The following is a 14,039-nucleotide window of genomic DNA, read 5'->3' as shown; positions in this document are numbered from 1 at the left end:
CATGGCAGGCTGCCAAAACAGAGCATTTACCCCTTCCACTGTTAAACCTTGCCTTAATCGAACGATTAAAGGACCATCAACTGCTGACAGCAGCAAGACATCAAAAACAGATGACTCCGCCCAGTTGCCTAAGGCACCCAAGGCCGGTGAAACCCCTGACCCGATACAGCCTCCCCGAAGCCCAGCGGAACCCCCTACCCTGAAGAACCATCAGTGGACCCTCTCAGAGACCATCCCCCCAAAAAAACCGCGAGACTCAACCAATACTCTAAATATACTCTCTTGGAACGTGGCCGGATGGGCTAGATGTCTTTCCCATTCTACAGACATCCCTTTTTATCGACAAAATTTCAATATTATTGCCCTCCAAGAGACATGGACAACAGAAAACATAGAGCTGGAGGGCTTCTACTCACATGTACTAAATGCAGTCCCAGGCAGAGGATCAGGAAGAATGAAAGGAGGGTTATGCATCCTGATCTCGCTGTGCCTCAAAGCTACATGTAAGGAGCTTCCTCCCCTTGAGCACTTAGCCATGGCTGTACTTCTATCATGGGGAGGAAGTAAATTACTAATTATAAATGCCTACATCCCTCCATCCAGCAAAAATTCCGACATAGAAAATAAGTGGCTAAGTGTGGAAACCTACATCAGGTCACAGCTCTCAGACCACCCAGGGGCAAAGGTCCTACTTATGGGAGACCTAAATGCAAGACTTGGGCCAGACGACTCCAGTTTAGTAATAAAATATAGGTATAAAATCGGGTTCACAGAGGAATTGATACAAGATGCCCAACAGCAACCAAGGCGGTCAAAGGACCAACTCTCAAACTACGCCGGGGCTTGTTTTTACAAATTCTCACGGCAGTTAAATTTAAACATCCTAAACGGTTGTACTAGCGGCGATATCCCAGGAGAATTTACATACATGTCAGGGTCAAGGATCAGCACAATTGACTATGCACTGGTGTGTGGCGAACTGCTAGAGGCAGTAGAGCAACTAACAGTGCTCCCCTACGAGGAAGGAGATCACTTCCCTCTTCATCTGCAGCTGTCATTCAAAAACAAAACAATTTCTCTCAAAACTGTATACCCTGCAGAGATCACCGCTTTAGAGCGTCCTGGGTGCCGGGTTAAATGGACCTCAGCACTGGACACCAAATTGAAGGAGATCTTAGCTGCTAAAAAAGCTAGCATATTTCCCAATGACACCACGAGCAAGGCCAACCCAGAGGACCCAGTAGCTGAATAAGAACAGCTACTCCTTCACCTAAAACCTCACCTCTTCACCATCACAGAGAAGAACCAAATTAAACCGAGAATAGCAAACAAACCTTGGTTCGATCACACCTGTCTGCAGTCCAAGAAAGCATTGCAAAGCGCCTATAAAGCTGCCTTAACATCCGACAATTCTACCAGGCAGCAAGCCTACTCCTCCATCTGTGTCCTAAAAAAAGAATATAAAGCTCGGATATTCCATCAAAAGACCAACTATAGCAAGAAATGCTGGACAGAATTAATTACTGCAGCAAAATCAAAAAACCAGTCCTTATTTTGGAGACTGGTCTCTCCCGGCTCGCATAGTGGCACATCCCCCCTGTCCCTTTTCATTCCACCTAATCGTTGGGTCACCCATTTCCAATCCATGTATGAGGACGTCGAGTCTCCCACTGAGGACCTTAAATTGGAAGAGCTGGACAAATGGCCTGAAGTTACCGAAATTGAAGTGAAAACATATATAAATCAATTGAAAACGGCCAAAGCACCAGGCCCCGATGGCATCCTCCCTGAAATGTTAAAATCCCAGGTGGACTGGTGGGCTCCTTTCCTTGCCACCCTTTTCACACATATAGACGACACTGGCCGTATCCCAAGGGACTGGGGCACAGCCATAGTGGTGCCATTTTACAAGAGGGGTAATAGAGAGGATCCATCAAACTATAGGCCGATCAGCCTACTTAGCGTGGTCAGCAAGCTGTATGCGAAGCATTTACTCCTAAAATTCCAAGAGTGGATAGAAAATGAAAACATCTTAGCTATAGAACAGGCAGGCTTCAGATCCGGCAGATCCACAACTGATCATTGCTTAACATTACAACACCTAATAGAAAAGTACAACTCAGGGGGGCAGGCCTCACTCTACGCCGCCTTTGTGGATTTTAAAGCAGCCTTCGATACTGTCCCTAGAACAAGACTATGGGACAGACTTCGTGCCACTACTATTGACAGAAGGCTTCTATTCCTAATAATGGCAACGCACTCAAATACGGCCCTAAGAGTCAGATGCAGTCGTCTAGGGCATCTAACAGATTCCATCAGAACCTTCAGGGGTGTCAGGCAGGGGTGCCTTTTGGCCCCCTTATTATTTAATTTCTATCTAAATAATCTGGTGGACACACTCAACAGCCCTGACTTTCACCCCCCGAAGATTGCAAACCGGCACATTTCGGTTCTTCTATATGCCGATGATGCCATAATTCTCTCTAGAACCCCCATAGGGCTAAGAAGAGCCTTAAGGAAACTAGCAGCCTACTGCGATATAGAACGCCTCATAATAAACTACCAGAAGACAAAGATCTTAGCCTTCGGGAAGAAACCAAGGACCAGAAATTGGGAGCTCCAAGGTCATAAGATACAACAAGTCTCAAGTTACAAGTATTTGGGGAGGGTGGTCCAATCCTCAGGATCAAACAAAATCCATATAACATCTTCAGGGAGCGCCGGAGAAAGATCTGCAAATTCAATCCTCAACTTCTACAGATCAAAAGGAGGCTTTTACGTCCCTGCGGCCTTAAAACTTTACAGGGCCAAAACATTGTCCCAGCTCACCTATGGAACCTTCTTGGGCCCACCTTCCCCTTCCTTCATCTTACTTGAGAGAGTCCAATCAAAATTTCTCAGAGCCCTACTGCAGGTTCCCAGGTGTGTCTCAAATGCCTGGGTAAGACTAGAAACAGGGCAAATGAGGGTTGAGGCTCATATCAGACTGACCTCAATTTATAAATGGCTGACCCTACAATCACACCCTCGAGGTCTGGCCCCTCTGATCCTTCGAGACCAATTTCAGTCCAGCTGGCAGTTTGAGGTCCAGGCCACTCTCCGGAAACTGGGCTTCTCACCTCAAGCCCTATTGGCCAAGCGAAATCTGAGGTCAGACAAAGAATTGTGGACACGGAGAGACAGCTGGACAGCATGAGGTCCCCGGATTTCAATATAGTTGAAAACAAGAAATACGTTGCTGCCCCGGCAGCGTATCTCTTTTATCTTGAATCCAGAAACTCAAGAAGAGCCTTCACGCTCGCCCGAAGCTCGGCATTGCCCTCGCCAGTGCTGCTAGGCTCATTCGGAAAGATCCCATACGAGCAGAGACTCTGCTCCTGCCCGTTGGGGGAAGTAGGCAGCCCTGAACATCTTTTTTTTAGATGCCCTCTGTTCGATAAGGTACGTAGAGATACCATCGCCCCCATTCTGGAGAGCCTGGCCGACCTCCCAGATAAGGCCAAACTAAAGGCCCTACTATTAGGAAAGGAGCAAAAGTTAACTCGGATGGTAGCCAGATTCTGCACCCAGATCTGCAGGACCAGTCTTCCCCCCCCCCAAAAAAAAGACAGCCATTGGAATAGTAAACGCGGGATTGGACTGTGGGAAGTAGTTCCTTCGCTCGGGCACGAAACTGAGAACTTTGAGCAGCACCAGGGGAAAGGCCAGCTGGACCCCCTTCTGGAAACATAGCCACTTCAAACTTATAGACTCTTATATCCACCCCGAATGACAACCCCCATAGCCCTGTAAAGCATTTTTATTTTAATAGCTGGTACACGACCGTAATAAAGCATATAGAGAGAGTTCATAGTTGCTGGCATGTAGAGGCTGCCCAGCATTCACAGGATTCAGAATCACCTTGTCTCCAACAACTACCTGGGGAAGGATGTCATAATAGTTAGGACAGCAGTTCCAAAGTCTTCCCCCCCCCACCGCCTCGCCACACCCCCCCCCCGGACCACTTAAATGTTGCTGAGGACCTTGGCAGATCACTTAAAGATTCTTTCCTGCCTCCTGTAGCAACTGTAATGCGCTGTGCTAGATGCTGTAGGATTTTTTATTTTATTTTTAGCACTTCTTTGATGTCTTAAATTGTATGTAGGTTACTGTATTACAATTGGAAAGCTGTAGAATTCAACATGTAATGTTCTTCAGACACACCATGGGCAACCTGAATGAAGCAGACCACTGGTGGTCTGTGGAGCACAGTCTGAGAACCTCGGGGTTAGCGAGTGTTGGCCTAAAATACCTCCAGTGAACATGAAGAAAATGTGGCAACTGAGGAATTGACAGCACAAGTCCATGCATCTTTACTCAAAGATAAGTCCCAAGGAGCACAATGAGGCTTACTTCCAGGTAACTAAGTGTAAGTCTGCAGCCAACAAATCCCACATTTCCCGCCAAATCTTTAGTTACCCGTTTGAACTGCAAACACATTCCAGTGGGGGGGGGGGAGCTGATTCGCATATGCATGCATATCACCCAGTAGCTCTTAAGTAGATAACTTAGCATTCAATTACTTGCAACAATGTGAACCACCTCTATCAAAAAGCACTTTGTGCAAGCTGATATGAAAACTCAGTCTGCAGCTGTTGCCACGCACACATAAATCATCATTTGACACTGCAACCACTGAGTAATAAAGAAGCATCTGTGAACTTGGCCAGATTATGTACTCCTTTCCATGACACAGTACCCCCAAATCAATCTCTCCTTTAACAAATTTCAGGATAGAAAATGTGGAAATATCTTCCTGGGAAATTAGGTTTGGGGCTGAGAGTCCATCCTGGGAGCTCAGTCGCCAAACTCCTTGTGTGTTTCGAGTCAAGTTGCTGCCTCTCTCAGAGATTTCTCCTCCTTAAAAGTGGCACCTGCTCCACTGGGAAGTGGACAATCCTAAATCAATCCCAGCTTGTAAAGCCTTGGGAGATCTATAGCTTATAGCAGGGATAGCAAACAAGGTGACCTCTGGATGTTGTTGGACTACCAACTCCCATCAACCCCAGAAAGCATGGCCATTGATAGGGATGGTGGGAGTTGTAGTCCAGCCACATCTAGGGGGCACCACATGGCCTAAAGCTTATAGCAGTATTACCGGTACTGGGAAGAGTCACATATTATTTTCTGCCTCCCCATAACACACTCACATTATCTCCATTGCTCCTCAGTTTCCAGAAGGGTTGAATGAAGAGCCAGGAGCCTTCATTGCCTGTGGCATCAAGCGTCACCCTCATGGCATTCTTCTCCAATAAGGCAGGGAGGCGCTTGTTAACGGTCAGGTATTTATTACTCTTCATGTGGAGAAGCTGGAAAACCAAACACGAAGCAGGACAGTTCCTACCTGGAACCTTGTGCGGTACTCAGTTACACAGAGTGCTTGAGAAAAACTTAGGCCACATTCACAACATACAGTATGTTAAAAGCACTATGATAACACTTTAACCCATCGTGGCTCCCTCCCACCCAATAATTCTGGGAGCTGTAGTTCATTAAGGGTGCTGAGAGTTGATAGGAGACCCCCCCACAGGCCCACACCCCTCCCAGAGCTAAAATTCCCAGACTGGCTTAACAATCGATCACTCTTACCAGGGAACTGGGAGCAAAAATGTAGGGTCAGAAATATAAGAACCCTGCTGAATCACACCACTCCAATTCTGCTTCCCACAGTAGCCAACACAGTAGGCAGGAGATGAGGGCAATTGCTCTCTCACACTGTTGTTGTTCACCAATAAATAAAATAGTATTCAGAGGCATGCCACCTCATAACCAGCTATCATATCTAGTAACCATTGAGAGCCTAACCCTCTAGGACAGGCATCCCCAAACTTCGGCCCTCCAGATGTTTTGGACTACAATTCCCATCATCCCTGACCACTGGTCCTGTTAGCTAGGGATCATGGGAGCTGTAGGCCAAAACATCTGGAGGGCCGCAGTTTGGGGATGCCTGCTCTAGGAAGTAATCTAATCTCCTTCCCAAGCCTTCTAAATTGGTGGTCATAACCACATATTGTGGAAGCGAATTCCATCATTTCACTACGCACTGTGTGAGGAAATGCTTTCTTTTCTTCCCCGACTCTCCCAAGATTCAGCTTCGTTGGGTATCTCCGGGTTCTAGTATTAGGAGACTGGGAGAAAAACCTCTCTCTGTCCACATTTCCCACACCATACATGCTTTTCTACATCCCTCCTCAATCACCATTTTTCTCTAAACCTTTCTTTTCCTCAAAGGCGAGTTGCTCTGCCCGCCCCACTCCCCCCCAACCGCTTTTGGTTGCCTTTCCTTCACCTTTCCCAGCTCTCAGAAGCGGAGGAGAAAAACAACCTTCCATACCTGTATGACGCTTCCATACTTCACCACATCCCCATGCACCTTCTTATTCTCGGTTTCGTTCTGCTTCTGCTCCATCTGTGCAGCATGCTGTAGGGAAACACAGACCATAGCAGAATGAATCCAAACCAGGATATACAAAAAAAAATGAAGGGAATACTTCAAATCAAGAGTCAGAGCAAGAGGCAGGTGAAGAACAAGCAGGCAGCTTGCTGTGATGAAGAGGAAGAGCAAGACCAGGGGGCTCTTGCCAGTGGGACCCCCACTGGGATGTAGGCCTCTGGCAGATGCCCATCCATGTCAACCCTTCACACCAGCTCTGATGTCCATGACAACTGCACTCTTCATCTCGCGTGGTAGGTTCATGCCACTTTGCATACAACTGAACTGTTGGAATGAAATCAGTTCAGGGGAAATGTTCAGGGAGACTTCCCTTCAGCCTGCTAAGCTCTTTGCTACTTCTCAGTTCACTTCAGGAGGATTGGAGATATAACTGTAAGGACATTGCAGGTCAGATGAGTATCTGATAAAGAAAGGAGCGGCGAGGAAAAGTCAAGAAATATTGGGAGGATATCTATAATGAAAGGACCCAGGTGGCGCTGTGGGTTAAACCACTGAGCCTAGGGCTTGCTGATCAGAAAGTCGGCGGTTCGAATCCCTGTGATGGGGTGAGCTCCCGTTGCTTGGTCCCAGGTCCTGCCAACCTAGCAGTTTGAAAGCACATCAAAGTACAAGTAGATAAATAGGAACCGCTACAGCGGGAAGGTAAACGGCGTTTCCATGTGCTGGTCTGGTTTGCCAGAAGCGGCTTTGTCATGCTGGCCACATGACCTGGAAGCTGTACGCCGGCTCCCTCGGCCAATAATGCGAGATGAGCGCGCAACCCCAGAGTCGGACACGACTGGACCTAATGGTCAGGGGTCCCTTTACCTTTATATATAATGAGATTTTTTAAAAAAAATCTTAAAATATACAATAAAAAAGAAGCCGGAGGCATTCCTGTAGGGAATGGTGGGCAAAGATGTTGAGAAAGATGACGTGAAATGGTTACTTTTTATGCGAATACAGGAGCAAGGGTAATTCTAGCTCAGGTTTGTAAACAAGAGCTAATTCCATCAGTGGAAAACTGGCGAAAGAAAATTGTGGAGTACATGGAAATTGCAAAACTAACATCGAGAATAAGACAGCAAGGCAGTGGGGTGTATATGAAAGAATGGGGAAAATTTATAACATACATAGACAAGATAGTAGAATTAAAATAACATCTTTAATAAGAAATTACTCGCAGAAGGAAATGAATCCACAACAAATTAGAAATCTTTATTGGATATACAGATAGAAAATACAAATACAATGTATAGCAAACAAACAAAGAAAAAAAAACAAAAAATGGGGTTTAAGTAAGAAGATATAAGTAAGAATATAAAGGTTTAATAATGATATGAAGAAAGCTGAAAATGGACTGAAACTATAAGGAATGTTATACCACGCAACCAGACATACGAATTCAAAAATAGCAGAAGAAAGTCGTGTGGAAGTCGAATTTGTAATCTTAAATTCTAAGTTTAAGTCTTGAATGTTAAGCTGAATCTCTAATTCGAGAATTAAGACTAGGAGACAATGATATGGATAAACGTAAAAGATAAATTGTAAATACAACAAATGTAATGAGATTAAATGTTTGACTATGTAAAAGAAAAAAGAAAAAGAAAAAAAGAAAGGAGCGGTGAGGGTGGATTCCTGAGGCTGCCCTGCAGGAAAGAGAATTGCTTGTGCGGTGCAAGAGAACAGCCATTAGCCATGAGTCAACCACTTCAAGCCATGGAACAAAACCATCTTCCAAGTAGGTGGTGCCCTGACCACAAATCCACCCTGGCAGAGGCTGGCTCTTCTCAGATGCTTCACTGGCAATCCAAAGCCCTCAGAAACGCTACTGCACTCTTTATTTAATTAAACCCTGATCTCTCCAAAACACCGGATTAATATTTGACTCGGTTTCCAGTCTGGTAGCAAAGGGGAGGAAAGCAGAGCACGCACAGTTTGGGACAAGCCTGCTGCTCAGGAGAAATACCGGCAGCAAAAGGAACTGAAAGAAAAATAAGCAAATAACCCCTGAGGCTCCTGGGCTGGGTCAGAGTACAGGAAGTATGGGATGCAGCAGATAGTGGAACGGATCTAGGTACGCAAGGCAAAGAAAAGTGTGCATGATTGAACCTTCTGATCCTAGGAAGAAATCAGAAGCAACAGCAAATGAAGGCACCATTTGAAATTCTCTCTGTGCTTCAGTGGAGTCCTTGCTCTTCCTGAGTGTCGCCCATAAAGGTTAAACTGGCACAATGGTCTGTATTCAGGGCTGTGCATATTCCCAATTTCACATTAAGATACTAGATGCAAAATTCAGTTTTGTGAGACTTCTTGCTTGCTTGCTTTTAAAAAAATAATTATTATTTATTGATACTTATTCGGAGATATACAAAAATACATACCAATTACAAAGTATCTTTTTTATAATATACTAATATAAAACAGCTACTTGGTCTAAAATAGAACAAAGGAAGGAAGAAGAAAAGGGGAAAACCTAATGAAAGAGGAGAGGAGAGAGGAGAAAGAGGCATCTGCATTCTTTTTAGTTTGCTTGCTTTTTGAATGCAAGTTTTTAACCTTAACAGCTGTAAAAACAATATGTGACAGATTGTTTCCACTGTTTGCGGAGAGAACTCAGTGACCTGTAGCTTCCTTCTCTACACCATGATTGGAGAAAGTATAGTACAGCCTAGTTTGCATGTAACAGTAAGCCAGAGTTCAAACAAACTATGGCTCACCAGGAACAATGAAGTGCCACTGCACAGGTGCAAATTGAACCAATCTGCCCATCTCCACTCCAAACCGAAAACAACAGGAACCCTTGGCTAGCATTACTGGAAGCCAGCCCTTAGCATCTGCCTAGGGTAGAGCTTTTAAAAAGACACAATTATATTTTTGAACCAGTAGGCCCATTTGCAGCTGCATTTCAATCTGGCTTCCAGCCTGAATTTGTGTCCAGATTGAATTTGTGTCTGAATTTTACTCTGCATCCAATGCAGTCTGGGAAGTGGTGTACATACAACGTTAGCTACAATCTAGATCTGTCCTGTTGTTTCTTAGGAATTTCTGCGTTTTGATGAGTTTTTTCCCCAAGCCATCTTCGATCCCCAAGCCATTGAGAGTAAGAATGACCTTAGATGCATTTTAAGCTTAAAATGTGTACACAGTTTGGAACAGCTTTGGTTTCCCTGCTTGATTACCTTTGTTGGAAGCAAGATGGGGGAGTGTGACCTGGTTCCTCAGCCTGGCAGATTTTGTTACCATGGGGCAGGGTGTCCTTTTGCATCAGCCCCAAGGGTTGGACATATGGGAGCTCTGCTTTGCCATGGTTACTAGAGCCCTTGAGAGCCCTTCCCAGAGTCAGGTCAGCAAAGCAGAGGGCTTAAAAAGCTCTTTCAGTGGCACAGATTTCCCATCTCCATTCATTCATTCATTCATTCATTCATTCATTCATTCATTCATCCATTCATTGGGCATGTGCCTAAGGTTGCAATCATGTAAGTAAATTATGTGTAAGTGGTGGACCCACCTTAAATAACTTTACTGGTTCTTAGACAGAGCACAGCTGGAGGAATAACCTTCATGGCAAGGAATTACAAATCAACAAGTAAGCAGGTAAGGGATCCCATTTTCAGAAGGCTAGGCTAGGAGTGGAGCTTGAACTGAGCAAGCACAGTGTATAGGGGAACGCGCAGCCCACATGGGAACAGATCTTCCCATGTGGAAGCCTGCAAACCACATTGACTGGCAAAGGAGGATGGTTTTGTGCATTCATTTACTTTTAACACGAATCAATGTTATTTCTAAAAAAAACCTCATTCGCCAAAAAACCTCTGCCCACAATAAAAAATTACAGTGCCATTCAATTGTTTGTTAATCTCTTGTCTTAATTTTGCAGTGACCGGTACTTGCATGTTAAGATTATTTGTTACTTTAGCATTTTATCTGCTCCTGACTTGTAGCTGTATTTGTTGTTTTAGTGATTGTTGGACAGAGAGCAAGATATATTTTCCAAAATAAATAAATTAGCAAACAATAGCATAACCAGCAGGGATCAGGAAATAGCCAAGGACTGAATAAAAGCAGCCTCTATCTCTAGCCCACCTACAATTCAAAGAGCCTTCATAAATAATAATTTAAAACAAAAACCAGTCTTCTAAGGCTCAGAAGGGAGCTGGTCAGCTAAGGTGTTCCATATGAAAGGCCCAAAATTAGAAGGTGGAAGCTCTAAGGATGTTGCTGTTCCTGCCTGAACACCAGATAACAAGGGCTCAGAAGGCAGAATCTCACCTAGGTTCAACATGGGAAGGAGGACAGGAATGCCTTCTGATCACCCCAATGGAGCAGAACAGAGTCCATCAGGATGCTTAAAAATGGGTTACAATTTCACCAAAGCCACCAAAATGAATTTAGACTGCAACCCAATACACAGTTTAATGGGATTTGTGTACTGAACTCACTGAGACTTGATACTGAGTACACACGTGCAAAACTTTGCTGCAAAGCTGGCTCTGATGGTGCCGTTCAGCTTCAAATATTTGGGAGAATTGCCCCAGGAAAATTCAGATCGTTCTTAAAAAAAAAAAAAGGTGTGACTGGATTTCCGTTCTTTCTGTTTCTATTTTAGAAAATCATTTCCTCTGATTGAAATACAGTTATCAGCCTAACCTGGTGAGGGGGGGGGGTGTCCTTAAAAAATGAAAACAGGCCTCGTTTTTTAAAAGTTGTCTGCAACAAGGCTGCATTGTAGCCTCAAAACACACAAGCACTTTTGAAGAATCAGGAATGTTAGGGCTGGTTTTTCTGCCTCTGTTTTAAATCTTTTTTTTTCTGTTGTGGGTTATTTTGTTTGGGTGTTGGACTTGCATTTTTGCTTTGCTCTTTTTATTTATTGTTTTGCTGGGGACACTCCTCAGAAATTATGGCTGAGCGGCAGCATATCAATGCGTTACATAAATGCCTCAGCTGGGAGAGGTGAGGAACAATGGAGCCAAGCTATGCCCCTCCTTGCACAGAAAATCTACTTCCATTACATTTCAAATATTAATTTACTCATTTGTCTCCATGTAGGCTAACCACAATTGTTGATGGTGTGAATTACTGTTAGAATCTCATTACACAAGGTGGGGGGGGGGAGGCACTGGACATGATCCGGGGAACCAGAAGAACAGCTGGGGCTCATTATACAGAGGGGGTGTGTGAAATGGCAGTGCAAATACAAGCCCTTCTATAAAGTCAGGCCAGTGTGCATTTCCCAGTTGCACAATGCACACATGCAGGAATGGTTCTGGGCACAGAATTCAGCATCCTAAGAATCTCAGCTTTTTTTAAAAGAAAGTTTTTAGTGAAATGTATAAAATTAGTGAAATGTACGGTATAAAATTGAAAATTATGAATAAATAAAATTCCCCCAAAAGAGAAAGTTTATATGCTATAAAGCAGTGAAGATAAATCTGGAGGATTATTACTATTATTATTTCTTCCCAGGGTAGGTTATAGCAATTTAAAAATACAATATTAAAAACAATTTTCTATCACAATAGAGTGCATCCCATATACAGTGGTACCTCGACATCCGAATGCCTCGACTTTCGAAGGTTTCGACTTACGAAGTCGGCAAACCCAGAAGTCTTTTCGCCGCCCGCACAGTCTGCGCATGCGCAAAGCGCAAAATCATGCACAATAGACGCTTCAACAACCGAAGGTTTCGACTTACGAAGAGCACCGCGGAACAGATCGCCTTCGTAAGTCAAGACACCACTGTACATCCGTACATACATACATACATACATACAGTCATACCTTGGGTTGCGTCCGCTGTGGGTTGCGTCTTTTTGGGTTACAGACGCGCCAAACCCAGAAGGCCCGGAACAGGTTACTTCTGGGTTCGGCGCGTCCATAACCTACGCACCTGCGCAGAAGCGCAAAATTGCACTTTGCGCAGGCGCAGACTCGGCGACTGACATCACGCACCTGCGCAAAAAGCGCCGCTGGGGCTGCAGATTTTTCGGGGTGCGAACGGCACCCTGGAACGGATCAGGTCCGCAACCTGAGGTACCACTGTAAATACATACATACATACATACATACATACATACATACATACATACATACAGTGGTACCTTAGTTTTCGAACATAACCCATTCCAGAAGACGGTTTGACTTCGAAACATTCAAAACCCAAAACCTCAATAGCCAACAGCTACACCTCCAGATCTTGCACTCAGCAGAAGCTGTGTGGCATGTTTGACTTCCAAGGTGTGTTCGAAAATCGAAGCATTTACTTCCAGGTTTACGGCATTCGAAAACCGAAACGTTCATCAATGGAGACATTCGAAACCTGAGGTATCACTGTATACACAAAGGTATCACACACACACACACAAACACACACACACACAGAGAGAGAGAGAGAGAGAGAGACCAGGATATGATGAAAGTTGCTAAATGAAACTCTGCGGGGAGGGAATTCCACAACTGAGGCTTTGCCACAGAGAATCCCTTACCGCTGAGCTTCTGAGGGTGGCAGAACAACCAAGAGGCTGGCTCTTGAGTTGGCTCTGCCTGTCATTGGCTCTGGCTCCCCCTACTGTTGGCCTTCCACCCTACAAATTCCAGGGGGCAGCAAGGATGATGCTGAGGGTAGACAATAGACAATACAGCAAGGTCTAAAGCAGGAAGCAATGGAAAGGTCCTCCAGCCTTGCCAGATCAGAAAGAAATGTGGTTAATACGTTTTTTGGAGCTTGTCATACCTGAAGTTTCTGCAGCAGTACCACATCGGCTATTTTGTCCTTGTCCTGTTTGGTTTGCTTGGCTTTCCAGTATTGTTTCTGGGCGGAGTAGCGGTTCATAGGACATACTCTAAAGAGGCAATCTGTAACGAGAAGACGTTAGCAAGCGTTAGCTTGCTAAAACCACAATTCATAAGAACATAAGACGCGCCTGCTGGATCAGGCCCATGTCCCATCTAGCGCATCCTGTTCTCACAGTGGCCAACCAATTGCCTGTGGGAAGCCTGAAAGCATTACATTCTTCTAACGCTCACCACTGATTATTAAGAGCTGCTGCTCACCAAATTATTCTCTTTCTACTAATGTTAACTTTCAGGTTAAATACGATGTAAATCTTACATACAGTATCTGAAAAGTCTGGAAAAGACAAGACTCTTAGCTGTGGGAGTCCACCTCCCCTTGTGTCACTGCTAGTGTCTAAGAGCTATGTGAGAATGCAAATCCTTCTACAGCTTTTAGATGCTAGAAAAAGAGGGCCGTTTTTCATTATCGCCATCCCTCCTGTAGCTCTCAAATGCTAGGAAAAGAGATTCTCATACATCTTTTAGGAAGCAATAGCAATTCCTGCAAATGTAATAGCATGTACAGCTTTTCGGCAAGGATGGAAAAGTTCTATTAAGCAGTAAGAATAATTCTTCTTCACATTTGACCCTGCACAAAATGCATTATCAAAATAAATAAAGGAGGGTTGAGAAAGAATTAAAATCAGCCTTGCAATTTGTGGGTGCCATTCACACTGTGACCATTTTTTAAAAGGGGGAACTAGCAACCTTGTATTTAAAGGTAGATCTA

The 14,039-nt window shown here is 44.5% G+C and overlaps 1 protein-coding gene across 1 annotated transcript in view; it reads right to left on the bottom strand.

Annotated features, from left to right (window-relative positions):
* The window catches only part of ITPR3 (inositol 1,4,5-trisphosphate receptor type 3), a 116,814-nt gene that overhangs the window by 61,893 nt on the left and 40,882 nt on the right, over positions 1 to 14,039 (bottom strand). The window contains exons 3-5 of the mRNA XM_035124051.2: positions 13,209 to 13,330; positions 6,374 to 6,460; positions 5,190 to 5,348 (exon numbers count right to left, since the gene is read on the bottom strand). Of these exons, the coding sequence (XP_034979942.2) occupies positions 5,190 to 5,348; positions 6,374 to 6,460; positions 13,209 to 13,330 (368 nt within the window). The remainder of the gene's footprint in view (positions 1 to 5,189; positions 5,349 to 6,373; positions 6,461 to 13,208; positions 13,331 to 14,039) is intronic.

The sequence above is a fragment of the Zootoca vivipara genome, chromosome 7 (genome assembly GCF_963506605.1).
Source record: "Zootoca vivipara chromosome 7, rZooViv1.1, whole genome shotgun sequence".
NCBI classification, from domain to species: Eukaryota; Metazoa; Chordata; class Lepidosauria; order Squamata; family Lacertidae; genus Zootoca; species Zootoca vivipara.
The sequence above is the reverse complement of the archived record's forward strand: the minus strand, read 5'-3'. Positions and strand labels throughout refer to the sequence as shown.